At 34.7% G+C, this 15022-nt stretch overlaps 1 protein-coding gene across 1 annotated transcript in view; it reads left to right on the top strand.

Moving 5' to 3' along the window:
- GPC5 (glypican 5) overlaps positions 1-4988 on the top strand; it is a 636849-nt gene extending 631861 nt beyond the window's left edge. Inside the window, exon 7 of the mRNA XM_019920866.3 lies at positions 4704-4988. Within this exon, the coding sequence (XP_019776425.3) occupies positions 4704-4988 (285 nt within the window). The remainder of the gene's footprint in view (positions 1-4703) is intronic.
- Positions 4989-15022: the final 10034 nt, after the last annotated feature.

Below are 15022 nucleotides of genomic sequence, written 5' to 3' on the forward strand. Positions count from 1 at the left end.
TACCCATCAATAACACAAAATTGTAAAACAGAATCTTTTACCATGTCTGTGTTTGAATAGGTGACTAGAACATATGATGACTAATATGTTCTAAACACATATTTACTTTTTGTATATCTGTGTGAATGATTGGAAACGGATGGAGGGAATATTTTAGAGATGTATCATTATATGTCAGACTTTGAAGAACATTCCATTGCTCTCATGTGTGAAGATTGTTGCATGTGATGAATATGTTTCTCTTTCACAGCAAACATGTGTATGTAAGCCATCTATAGCAAGATTTTATTCTAAGTGTTTGAAAGGCTATTGCAACCATGGGATATTGCCAGACAGTTAGTAAAAGGCAAATTGAGTCTGTTGAGAGATTAATTCACCAGCTGAAAGAAATACATTTGCCTCAGAGTCATCAGATATTCTACCCACCAAATTCATCCTCTGAGATAGCATCCCTAATGAGCTTCCTAAACCAATTAAACATAAGCAGGAAGCATCAGTCATCAAAACTATTTTCAGCTAATCAGCTGACTGCACAAATTGCATGGTGCTGAGGAAAAAAGGAACACTCTAAAAGTTGTTGAATTTTTTTTCTACTCTGTCCTTACTTTGTAGGCTTCTCAATTTTATGGATGTGGTGTTTTGCACAGAACACTGTAAATGAGTGCAGTGCTTTATAGTATATAAAGTGCTTTCCTTTGGATTATTATTCAATAGAATAAAATGAGCTTTAATGGGCTTAAGTGATTTGCTTAAAGGCACACAATTAATGTGTGGCTGGGACTCAAAATCATGCCCTTTCCTATGTTGTAATATTTCTGTAAGTATGTATGTATTGATCAACTCTCTACCCTCCATGACAGGGGGATCGGTTGAAGTGTTCAAAGTGCCATCCTCTTTACATATGGACAAACTCAGAGCCAAGGCAGGATGAGGATGAAGGGAGACATTTTTACTCTGATATGGGTTCCCTCCTTCAAAGACAGAATTAAGTTAGTGATATCATGTCATATTGTTTATAATGATGAAGAGAACATAAAACAAGCATACGCAAAATTATAAAAATATAAATTCACACAATTTCTGTGAGAAAACCAAATTGCTCTGCAGTGGAATTTGGGTGCTGGGGGGTGCTGCTTTAGATATAATTTTTTTTTAAATCAGTATATTTTATGGGACCTTGACTGGAGGCTAAATTTGAACTTTTCATTATGGACTTATTTCCAAAGTATGTCAATGGTTGTTGTGTGAGGGGAGGGGCTAATTTGCTTATGTTAATTTGGAAAATGCAAGGTGAATCTCAACTAAACAGATTACTTACTGTAAGATTCCCCATGAGCCTTTAGTTCCTAGATCTCAAGAAGGGGACATAGGATGAATTTCCCAAACATTTCATCCCAGGACTTCTTTCTGTGACTCATCTATCCAGACTGATATTTCTCTGCTGGGTACATGTTGAAACCAGTATAGAGTCACAAAAAGCACTAAGGCAGAGAAATGACATGGTGAAAATACTGATTTGAGGAAAATAATATGCTGGTAGTAGGCAGGAGAGACCAATGTCCCCCCACAATGAGGGAGTTGGGGAGATAAGTTGTAATGATACCTGAATAGTGGAGGTGAGTTGTTCTATTTTAAGATGCAAAGTAGTAGAATACATTTTATATCTAGCTACTGCTTACTGGTGAGCTAAAGAGTAACAAGGGCTGCAAATAAAGACTTGGGTGTGCTCTGTATACAGGTGAGAGCACAATCTGTTACGATGGGTTCCCAGAAAGAGACTAAAAAGAAAGAACAGGGAATTTACATTATTAGCTGAAACATTTTTACTGTTTTGGAAGTGAGGAGAAAGATGATCAAACTAAGGAGAAATCAGAATAGTTTAGTCCCAAAGAAGTGGCATTTTGAATAAGGGTCTAACTGCAAAAAGCTCATTGTTTTTGTTGATTAGAAATTTATTGGGAATTTTCACAAATTAAGTTTTAATATAATTGTGAGAATGAAAATGAACTACTGTGGATGTATGATGATTGAGAAGTAAGATAGGGAGCATTTAAAGCAGAATCTTCATGCAGAGGAGATGCAGATGGAGATGTTGACTCTACCAGAGAGAGATGGGAACACTGGGGACCTGGAAGCATGGATCAGATGGGATCGTGGATATATTTGGATAAGCTGATCATTCGTGAAATTCCTTTTGCCATGTAATGCAATGGATGTGACAGTGACATATTCACAGTCCCAGGGATTTGAGTAAGAAGTCTTGGGGCCCATTTTATAATCCTGCTGCACCACAGATGGTTTAAATTAAAATATAGTTTTATATAGTATTATTTCTTAAAAATATGAGTTTGTGTGCCTTAGATGTTTCTTGGAGTGTCACTGAAGTGATGGAGAAGATAAAAGTAGTAAATATATTAATTTTTTTTAAAAATATTTTTTCTCTAGTGTCATCTATTATTTTTGCAAGTCAGTATACATTAATGAATCATTCTCTGATAATTAATGCATTTAATTGCTTTCAACCAAAACCAGTTACCTAAAACAGTAAGTTTTGTTTTACATGTGCTATCTTTCTTTCTGCGTTTCTGAGTTCAAATTCACTGAGCTGGATCTTCGTGACTTATACATTGTTGGTGCTGTTTGTGAGATTCTTTCTTGTTCTGACCAAGGTCCCAGTAAAACATTGGAAGAATACTTAGGAAAGTAAAGGGGAAATAAAGTTGAAATTGGAAAACGTTGGGAAAAAGTGTCAGTGACAAAAGGAATAACACATCATCAGAAAGTTTGGCTTTTATTGTACGTGTAAGCTACGACTTTGAAAATTTTTAATGTAAATCATGTAATCGAATTCTTTATTAAATAAGTTTTCAATTATTGTGTTCTGAGTGCTTAAGCAATATTGCAATAGAATATATAATAACAAAGATAATAATTAGCAAAATATATTAATTTTTAATGTGGCAACACCATGCAGTATAATTTAGGTATTTTTCTCATAATAAGAACAATGATCCAGGTATATTATTGTCTTTATTTTAGTAATGAAAGAGCTGAGTTATTCAGGGACTTGCCCAATGTCCAATGTCATATGATTAATATATGTCAGAATCAGGATTTAATTCTTGGTATGTTGGACCTCTGAGTCCCAGCCCTTTATGATTATGTTAAATAAGAAATGATAAATGGTATTATTGTATTAAAAATTTATAACATTTAAATATAATTTTTATAATATAATGACATTTATTTTTCCTTTCCTTTTTCAGATTTTTGAATTTTTATATGCTTTATTACGTATCTGTATTTCCCCATTGCCACACCCCACTATAGGAAGTAGCATACATATCTGTGCATTAAACACAATAAGAAGCTTGGTTTAACTTAATCCCAAATTCACTTGACCATGGAAGAAGCCTTCTTTTAAAATTTAACACTTGGGAAATGCTGATCAATAGAAATAAATCCTGATCAGAATTTTTTAATTATTGTCAAATTGTTTTAACATTTCATTTTTGTCAAGGAAAATAAATTTTAAGAAAATACATTTCAGAATTCGTGACCTAATTTTATTTTGAAAGTTTATCAATTGTCAAAGTCCAGGTGCTTAATCTTAGTGTTCTTTATTTGCTAAACATATTTGTCTTACGTGTACCGAGGATGGATTGCTCTTTATTTTATCAATATACAATGCCATCATTGAGTTGTGTGTTTGATTATTGTCTGCTAATTAATACTGTTATCTGGAAAATCTCTAAGAAATAACCCTAATACTTTCATGAAACACCCTGAAAATTTTAATGCCCATTAACTGTTCAGCTGCAATATATTTCATTCACAATATGGCAGGGCCCTCTAGTGCTCACGCTTAGTCACGTGTCCTCCAAAACTGCCTTAGAGGGGTAAATGTCACATATTGGATCATTTTACTCAGTCTTAGCTTTAAGTGAAATAGTCTATTATTCATAACATCACCTTTTGGAAAAGGAGTTTAGGCATGTCCAATATTATTCAAAAAAATTATTTTCCCCATGCTATAGGGGGAAATGTCTAGTTCATCTATTTTGCTCATAAAAGTAAATGAGATACTTGAGAACCAAGAACAAGAAGTTGGTTAAATTTCTTAAGTAATTCATATAAATGGAAGTAGAACCTAAGTCTTTTGTTCCACGGTTCAGTTCTGTGCCATGTACATTGGTCTAAGTATTTAATCCATGAAGTTTAAATAAAACTATAAATGTACATGTCCAGAATTCTATATTCCTTTCACTGAATCTTTTCTGGAAGAATAGCACTCTTCTTTTTGGGAAATGTTGGACTGTTGGTTTACAAAACAGTACAATATTATCAGGCAATACACTGCAGAGGGGGTTGTGTTGTACTGGAGTTTGATTTACCCTGCTTAAACAGCGGATTCTCTAACCAAAGTATCCATGGGCAAGAAGACGTGGTTTTATTTGCTTTCCAAAGCTGTATCACAGAGCTAATAGGCAGACTGTAGCTCTTTACAGCTATAAGGTCTTGCCCATTATTTATTATTATTTCAGTAGTTTTTGATCTTTCTTGCATACTTGATGTGGTAAGGTGTCTACATCAAAACAGTGGATCCACATAAGAAAATAGTTCTAATTTCTACATATTGTTGAATAGCGTCCTTAAATGATTTGAATTTTCTATTAATAAATGTATTTGGTATCCATGTTTAGCTGTTACAGGGTAGGTCACCCAAGCCCAGCAAGTGGGAACTTCACGTGGGCAGTGGTGGCGACATGGCTGAACTGGTCAGCGGGGGCTGTGATGATGAAGATGGTTGCGGGGGATCAGGAAGTGGAGAAGTCAAGAGGACACTGAAAGTCACAGACTGTAAGTGTATGATTCTAACACCACTTCTGAAGCATGGATTTGGAGACATGATTAAGGAAAATTATTACTATGAATATAAAGAAATAATGGTAGTGAATTCAGAAAAATGCAAGAGGAATTGGAAGTGAAAATAAACCCATTTTTTTTAGTTATTCAGGACATGCATTCTTGGGGTTTTTGTTTCTTTTTAACTAATGACTTTAAATGGAAATGATATTTTTCTGTGAAAAACTAGTGAATGACCATCAGTTCTGAGAATTCATAGTTTTAAAGTGGGATAGTCTGTAGGGTGTGAAATAGCTAGTATGGTGGGCAGTAAATGTATCTTGGTGAAACCAGGATGTGTGAGCCCTACTAAATACTAACATTCTGCAATTTTATTATATTATCATGCCATTAGATACATTTTATTAGGTTTTCATGTTCAAATTACAAAGAAACTGGTTAAATATATGGTTAGTTACGGTGAGAAACTACTTGGGTTTAACTCCTATGAACTGGTTCTTCCAAAAAAGATCTCACCAATTATTCACATTGTTTTGATCATGTGGGTTTAAAAACCATTTTTGGTATTGCTGGACTGGTCACTATTACAAATGATAAAACTACCAAATAACAACAAACAAAAAAATCACCAGATGAATTTCCTTTCCTTGTCTTCACATACAAAATGAGGAAGATAGGCTCTTCATTGTTATGTGCATGTATATGTTCACACAGGCAAGACAAGCAAAGTTAGCAACTGAGAAAGAAGTGTGAAAGTTAAGGTTCCCAGAGCAGCTACTTTCAACGATTCACTTAATTCAGGTCATACCAAAGGGGATTACTTTATACAGTAATCTTCTGGATCTGTACAGCCCTATCTGGAGGCTGGCCTGATAGTCTCCCTCTAAATCACAAAGGGCTGCTTTGGACCTGTTAGAAATGTCTTTTCATGACTTTGGTGGGGGAAGAATTCATTTACTTTTCAGTTCCCTTGTAGTAAATTTAGAACACTACCAACGCTTCTAGCATCGATACCCCATTCCTTCTAGGATTTTGTTTTGTAAGGCTAAAGGAATGGAAGCTGAAAGAGGTACAAAATCAAGACAATATAAAGGTACATGTTTTCCTGTTAGAAACAGTAATAAATTTAACATAGAAAGCAAATAGACGGAGTTTAGTACACTGGAGTAGCAATTGAACAAATGACCACAAAATTCTTTGATGTATTAACACAATTTTCTAGTGAAGATTACACATCTTCTACTCTTGTAGGAGCAGTAGGGATATGTGTTCTTGTTATTGGTACTAATATCATTTATCAGATTGATTTCTCTTGTTTTTCTATCTTTTGTTGTTTCGGCCAAAGAAAAGGAAGACAAAGCAAATGAAAAAGGGTTTTCATTAGGAAAAGAATATTTTTACTAAGAGTTAAAATGCCCTCCATCGTATTTTGGAATTATGATGCATATCTATTAGCATAATATTAAATAATCTTTCATTTTCACTTGATCTTGAGTACTTATATGTACCATAATTTCCTTTCCATTTGAATATTAGCAGGATTTTAAGGCATTGAAAATTATTATGCAAAATAGCTTAGGTTAAAATTTTTTCTGTAAATTGCATGTGTGTGTGTGTGTGTGTGTGTGTGTGTGTGTGTGTGTGTGTGTGGACTTAGCATTTTAATAGGGATTTTTCACTCCTGAAGTTATTTATAAGCTCAAGAACTTGCTATGTATTAATAGATAATCTTTTCGGCTTATTTCACAAGAGGAGTAGAGACAGTGGAGGATATTCAACTACTAATAGTTTTCTTACAAAACCATGCTTGTCAAGGTGACAAGAATGAATTTTTTACTTTAAAACTGCGTTTTCAATTACTGCTGAAATGGACAGGTATGGTACAAGCGACTATCCATCAGAATTGGGGAAATGTAAGAAATAGATGGTTTTCAGCAACTCCAGGCAAACATTGAAAAAAAAAAAATCCACATCTGCTGTAAGTGGGTTGCCTATCATGTTTCTAAGGGTTTATAGCTGTTGTCTTTCAATTTTTAATAAGTGGTTAGGAACCTACTGTGGATAGCCTGCTGAAATAAAGAGGGACATGGTAAGTAGCAAAGCGTAGGTCACATTTCTATTTTTATAAAGCACTGTAATAGTTTACCTGTGTTTGGCTCGTTAGATATATTGCTAAAGCATTTTATGATATAGTTTTAGGTGGTCTTAATGACTTAAAAATATTGTGCTCTAGAAAGTTTATCAAGGTGTCATTTGTGTTAAGAATTTGAAATGCACCATTATTTCTTCCTTACACTTACGTTTATTCTTTATAAAATACAAGTAGAACATAGTTCATTTGTCACTTCAAAACGTCTGATTAAAAATAATTATCCATGTATGTTTTTATTTATAGCTATATATAGTTACAAGGAATAATAGTAATACTGTGTCTTGTAAATTTAATGATTTTGCTCCATTTATGCAAATGTTCAAAGTTGGTAAATATCTTACTAACCAACACTTGAACTGATTTTCTGTTTCTGTTTTGGTTAATGTTTATTTCAGACAAGAGGGATTTATATATTTCAGTGTGCAATGTTTTACCACCAAAATATTTATGTAGCTCTTAGGTATCATTTTGTTTTCGTCATCGATGTTATCAAATGATTTACAAATATTTAGCTTTTAAAACTATCTCTATTTATATCATACCTATTGGCTATGATTCAATGTGAACTGATGTATTTATAATAAAAAACATCTATACTATGTAATGTTCACTCTTAGGAAACTGAAAATACTTTCTTATTTTAGTAGAGTGGTTTAAAAATCCTAATATTACAGAAATTTTCTTCTATATTTTTATTGCATTGAATTTGGCTTATAAATGTAGGTATGGTTATTTCACTAGTACCTTGGAATAGCAGGGTTGGAATGGCTTTGAACTTTCATTTCCCTTCATCTTGGACACTTGCCATCCTTTCAAAGTAGCTACGGATGGTAGGTTTTAAACGCCAGTGGAAGAAACAAGTTCTGTTCTTGTAGCCATGAAGAGCAAAACTACACTCACTACCGTCAATACTTTTCAACTATTTGACTATTCTTATATCCCCAAATTCTGTTATTTTCAACTGTTATAAAACAAACCAAAGTGCCACTAAAGAGAGGCCATAGCAAAACTATCCACGTGTAGTTTTGAAAATCTGCAGCGGCACTGCTTTCAATTCTTATGTGATGTTATAATTTAAATTGCAGTAACTCCGATTTTAACAAAAACAAAGAAAAAAAAAAGTGTTAGCCGTGGTGTTTTTTTTTTTTTTTTTTTTTTTTTGCGGTACGCGGGCCTCTCACTGCTGTGGCCTCTCCCGTTGCGGAGCACAGGCTCCGGACGCGCACGCTCAGCAGCCATGGCTCATGGGCCCAGCCGCTCCGCGGCATGTGAGATCTTCCCGGACCGGGGCACGAACCCGTGTCCCCTGCATCAGCAGGCAGACTCTCAACCACTGCTCCACCAGGGAAGCCCTGAACATTTTGATCTATGTTTTGCAAGTGTCTAATGCTGAAGGGTCATGATAAAACCATAGAGAAATGCACAAGGAAACACGTCCTAATCCTGTTCAATGTTCAAAGTTGTGAACACTTTGAAATTGTCATCTACCTCAGTTTTTACACTACTTATGAAAATTATACTAAAGACAAATGAAATATATATCTAAGATAAATATATTTTAATTAGTATATGATCATTATGAATGTTATTCTGATTATACATTTCCATTTTGGTTTCTAAATAATTGAGACATACTGCCTGCTTGCTGTTTTGTTAACAAGATTGTGTAATAGAATCTGGATACCTGATGAATCATCTAAAATCATCTTTCATCCTCTTTACTAGCTATATATCACAGTCATGCATTTAAATAATAGAACTGAAATAAAAGAATTTGTCCTTGAATGCCTAAGGAATGATTTTCATTGCTTTGGCTTAGACACAGAACTGATGTTAAATCACTGAGGTGAGAAGCGGAGACATTAATTAAAGCTTAAGGAGCCTCCTAGCATGCATTCCGGATCAACCAGCTATTCTGTAAATCTCGTAACTAAATCTATACCACACCAGAGGACATCGAATAAAGAAATTACGGTCTCTGTTGACTAGCACAATGCTAAGTATGACTGTGATCAATGTAGAGAGTAAAAAATGAAAATTTAAGAAAATATCCTCAGATACATTTGATCATGACTTGCCCAGTCATGTAGCTGTCAATATAACCAGAAACAAACCATATTTGTATATAACCATATCCAGGTCTATTTTTTACATCATTTTGTTGCCAATAAACAGAATGATTATTGAAGTTGCAATATTACCCTTCAGTGAGGATAAATGGATAAAATGCAGAAACAGGTTAGGTATATTTTTAGCTCTTTAATCACTTCATTACCTCTAATTGTGTAGAAAGAGTAATTTCATATAGGTTTTTGACGGATTAAGTGCTCATCTAACTGTAAATAATTAAATAATAGAGCACGTGATCTGGGCTCAGAGGTTCTCACAGCCTCTTGTCATACAAATCATGTGGGATTCTTGGTAAGAATACGAGCATCATACAGGAGGTCTTATGTGGCGCATTCCTTATGTGTTCCCAGATGATTGCTGCTGGTCTTAGGACTATACTATGAGGAGCAAAAATGTATGCCCTTCTTCATTGCATCCCTTCTTTATTAGCATCTCTAAAATGAGTTTCTATTAAAGGAGCATGAACAGTTTTTTTTTTTTACATCTTTATTGGAGTATAATTGCTTTACAATGTTGTGTTAGTTTCTGCTGTATTACAAACTGAATCAGCTATATGTATACATATATCCCCATATCTCCACCTTCTTGCATCTCCCTCCCACCCTCCCTATCCCACCCATCCAGGTGGTCACAAACCACTGAGCTGATCTCCCTGTGCTATGCGGCTACTTCCCACTAGCTATCTGTTTTACCTTTGGTAATGTATATATGTCCATGCCACTCTCTCCCTTTGTCACAGCTTACCCTCCCCCCCGCCCGTGTCAAGTCCATTCTCTACGTCTGCATCTTCATTTTTGTCCTGCCCCTAGGTTCTTCAGAACCATGTTTTTTTTTAAGATTCCATATATATGTGTTAGTATACAGTATTTGTTTTTCTCTTTCTGACTTATTTCACTCTGTATGACAGACTCTAGGTCCATCCACCGCACTACAAATAACGCAATTTCATTTCTTTTTATGGCTGAGTGATATTCCATTGTATATATGTGCCACATCGTCTTTATCCATTCATCTGTCGATAGGCATTTAGGTTGCTTTCATGACCTGGCTATTGTAAATAGTGCTGCAATGAACATTGGGGTGCATGTGTCTTTTTGAATTATGGTTTTCTCTGGGTATATGCCCAGTAGTGGGATTGCTGGGTCATATGGCAATTCTATTGTAGTTTTTTAAGGAACCTCCATACTGTTCTTCATAGTGGCTGTATCAATTTACATTCCCACCAACAGTGCAAGTGTGTTCCCTCTTCTCCACACCCTCTCCAGCATTTATTGCTTGTAGATTTTTTGATGATGGCCATCCTGACTGGTGTGAGGTGATACCTCATTGTGGTTTTGATTTTCATTTCTCTAACGATTAGTGATGTTGAGCATCCTTTCCTGTGTTTGTTGGCAATATGTGTATCTTCTTTGAAGGAATGTTTATTTAGGTCTTCTGCCCATTTTTGGATTGGTTTGTTTGTTTTATTGTTATTGAGCTGCATGTATAATTTTAAGATTAATCCTTTGTCTGGTGCTTTGTAAATATTTTCTCGCATTTTGAGGTTTGTCTTTTTGTTTTATTTATGGTTTCCTTTGCTGTGCAAAGGCTTTTAAGTTTAATTAGGTCCCATTTGTTTATTTTTGTTTTTATTTCCATTTCTCTAAGAGGTGGGTCAAAAAGGATCTTGCTGTGATTTATGTCATGGAGTGTTCTGCCTATGTTTTCCTCTAAGAGTTTTATAGTGTCTGGCCTTACATTTAGGTCTTTAATCCATTTTGAGTTTATTTTTGTGTATGGTGTTAAGAAGTGTTCTAATTTCATTCTTTACATGTACTTCATTCCTTTACAGATCTGTCCAGTGTTCCCAGCACCACTTATTGAAGAGGCTGTCTGTTCTCCATTGTATATTCTTGCCTCCTTTATCAAAAATAAGGTGACCATATGGTTTATCTCTGGGCTTTCTATCCTGTTCTGTCGATCTATGTTTCTGTTTTTGTGCCAGTATCATACTGTCTTGATTACTTTAGCTTTGTAGTATAGTCTGAAGTCAGGGAGCCTGATTCCTCCAGCTCTGTTTTTCTTTCTAAAGATTGCTTTGGATATTCAGGGTCTTTTGTGTTTCCATACAAATTGTAAATTTTTGCTCTAGTTCTGTGAAAATGCCTTTGGTAGGTTGATAGGGGTTGCAATGAATCTGTGGATTGCTTTGGGTAGTATAGTCATTTTCACAATGTTGATTCTTCCAATGCAAAAACATGGTATATCTCTCCATCTGTTTGTGTCATCTTTGATTTCTTTCATCAGTGTCTTATAGTTTTCCACATACAAGTCTTTTGTCTCTTTAGGTAGGTTTATTCCTGGGTGCTTTAATCTTTTTGTTGCAATGGTAAATGGGAGTGTTTCCTTAATTTTTCTTTCAGATTTTTCACTGTTAGTGTATAGGAATGCAAGATATTTCTGTGCATTAATTTTGTATCCAAATTCATTGATTAGCTCTAGTAGTTTTCTGGTAGCATCTTTAGGATTATCTATGTATAGTACTATGTCATCTGAAAATAGTGACAGTTTTACTTCTTTTCTGGTTTGGATTCCTTTTATTTATTTTTCTTCTCTGATTGCTATGGCTAAAACTTCCAAAACTATGTTGAATAATAGTGGTGAGAGTGAGCACCCTTGTCCTGTTCCTGATCTTAGAGGGAATGGTTTCAGTTTTTCACCATTGAGAATGATGTTGGCTGTGAGTTTGTCATATATGCCCTCTATTATGTTGAAGTAGGTTCCCTCTATGCCCACTTTCTAGAGAGTTTTTATCATAAATGGGTGTTGAATTTTGTTGAAAGCTTTTTCTGCATGTATTGAGATTATCATGTGGTTTTTATCCGTCAGTTTGTTAATGTGGTGTATCACATTGATTTGTGTATATTGAAGAATCCTTGCATTCCTGGGATAAACCCCACTTGATCGTGTTGTATGATCCTTTTAATATGCTGTTGGATTTTGTTTGCTAGTATTTTGTTGAGCATTTTTGCATCTATGTTCATCAGTAATATTGGCCTGTAGTTTTCTTTGTTGTGACATCTTTGTCTGGTTTTGTTTTCAGGGTGATGGTGGCCTCATAGAATGAGCGTGGGAGTGATCCTTCCTCTTAAAGCAGGACGAACTCTTATAAAACACTGTTTACATTTATAAATTAGCATTACAAGAAAGCATCATAGGCACCAGCACATTAAGGACTATAACAGTTAGACTGGTAATGGTGGCTTACCCTATATGATTTTTGGTAGCAGTCTAAGTTTGATTGTTTTCAGCTTTGAGTTTACTTTCTTTTTTAAATTTTTATTGGATTATAGTCGATTTACAATGTTGTGTTAGTTTCAGGTGTATAGCAAAGTGAGTCACTTTATGACACCAAAGGAAAGGCACTTCCATCTTTTCTCAGGGTCTGAAGGCATCAGATTACACTGGCTTCAAGAAAACTTCATCTTGAAAGAGTACCTATGTTATCTCAGCAAAATGTTTCATCTTCATCAGCTCCTCCAGATTGAAATGAACACTAAAGAAGTATCTTGCACTTTCCCTTTATCACGTTACATTCCAACAGAGAGAAATCAAAGTTTCATGTGAACTAAGAGAGGAGAGAGGGTATCGAAATGGTACATTTGGAAAACGCTCTTTAGAGAAGACAGGAAAAGGGCAATCTGGAAGCAAATAACATTTGACTGCAGTGTTTATGAGAAAGTGGCATTGGACAGGGTGGGCACATTATTTGGTTTCAGCAATTGACAATAGGGAGGGGAAGGTACACTGTGAAGAGCAAACTCCATGAACAAAGACACAGTGGGGTGGGGAGAGGGGGTAAGGAGCATGCTCACAGAGGAACAAAGTTATTCAAATTGTTTGAAAAAATATTGGAAGTCTAAAAATGGATTAAAAATGTTACAACGGTTTTGAGTTCCAGAGTGAGAAGTTTGTGTGTAATTTGGTAGGCCAAAAGGAACCATTAAAAGTTTTTCTGTGCGGTCATTTTGTTTCTGTATGCAGTTATTTGTACTAGCAATACAGTGAACTGATTAAGAGAAGAAACATGTACAAATAACATACATCTTGCACAAGTAACTTACCACTTACCTTGCACAAATAATTGTTCTATGCCTGAATTTCCTTGCGATGGGGATAGTAACAGGACTCTCCAAGAAGGATCCTTGTGAGGATTAAATGACTTCATCTATAGACAGCATTACCGTAATGCCCAGCCCACCCCCACCCACTGAAACAAAAAAATAGTTCAGTGAAATACGTAAAAAGTTTTCTTAATTGCTTCCATGAACTAGCAAGAAGAGAGGAATCTTCCATAAAACTAGGTGAAATCATAACAATAATGTAGAGATAAAGATAAATGTAGAGATAGAGATACAGATATAGTGACACACACATGCACACATACAGTTTAAGCGAAATAATAAAGTAAATTTTTATCTACCCCTCCTCCCAGTTCAAGAACAGAATATTTCCATACCTCTCTGAAAACAGACCACTCTGGGAGTTTACAGTGATCATAAGCAATATCTTGCTGGATTTTTCTGGGGTTTGTACTTTATTATAAATGGAATTATATAGTCTTTGTTGTTACACAGTGTGTTCCTTTTGCTTCAGTGTTAAACTTTTGAGGTTCACCTATGTTGGGTGTATATCTACTAATTCATTTTCACCAAAGTATCATATTCTAATTATGAATATACACACCCACTTATTTATTTTATTGTTGATGGATATCGAAATTGATTTCAGTTTTTGAATATTGTGAATAATGTTGCTATAAACCATCTTAAACCATCCTGATGATATCTCTTAATGCTCATGTGTAAGAGGCTCTGCAGTGTATACCTAGAAGTAGCATGACAGAGAAACAAAGCAGAGTATGCAAAAGTTTCACTTAAGCTTTACTGGGAAATGTCAAACTTTGTTACTGGTTAACAAAGTGATTGTGTCAATTTATATTCTCACCAGCAAAAACGAAAAGTTCATCTTGCTCCCCATTTTTGCAAAAACTTTTTTTTCCACTCCCACTACTTTTATATATCTGTCCAAAGGATGGAAGTGGACTATATTTTATTCTATATTAGTTCCTATTCTCTTAATTGTACTTTTTTCATAAGTATATGAGATTCCTCATATACTTCCTCACCTGAAATTTCTTTTATATCAATAGCCTTTTTCTCTTCTACAGGGTTATTTATCTTCTTTGACAAATGTTCTCTGGACAAAGGTCAACTTCAGTGATCTGCTTACCTATTCTGGTTATGACCTTCAAGAAAGGCAGGATAGATTCTTGAATTTTTCTTTTTATTTAACCAGTTTCAAGAAAATGAATTCCTTGTCTTTCTCAGAAGGTGATCAATTCTTTTAATTTTTTAAAGTATCATTTTGAACTAAGTTTCAAAAACATTTGTAATGCTTATTGAAGTCCAGATTGTCCCACATTTTGCCAATTGATGCTTCTTGCATTTGACTCTTGAGTCCGTTTGACATGATCCTCAAAGTCTTGGCTAGTTTCATTACTTAGAGTATAACAAGGAATTCCAAGCTGAGCTTGTACATTATCTGTCTTAGATACGGAGTCAGTCATTTTTACATGACCCCTTTATTTGTTTTATTATAAAACGGTTTTTCATGACCACAGTCTGGGCACAAGGCATGATCCTCAAAGGTACAGGTCATAATAGAAGTAAATATCTCATAATTACTCATTTGCTTTAGTCTACATTAGATGTATCATATTATAATAATACTAAAAATACCCCTTCCAATTATGATTACTAAAATCAGTTACATTTTTGCCTATTTTATCATATTCTATCCCCATTTTATGGTGATAATAGATATAGATATTAA

The sequence above is a fragment of the Tursiops truncatus genome, chromosome 18 (genome assembly GCF_011762595.2).
Source record: "Tursiops truncatus isolate mTurTru1 chromosome 18, mTurTru1.mat.Y, whole genome shotgun sequence".
Lineage (NCBI taxonomy): Eukaryota > Metazoa > Chordata > Mammalia > Artiodactyla > Delphinidae > Tursiops > Tursiops truncatus.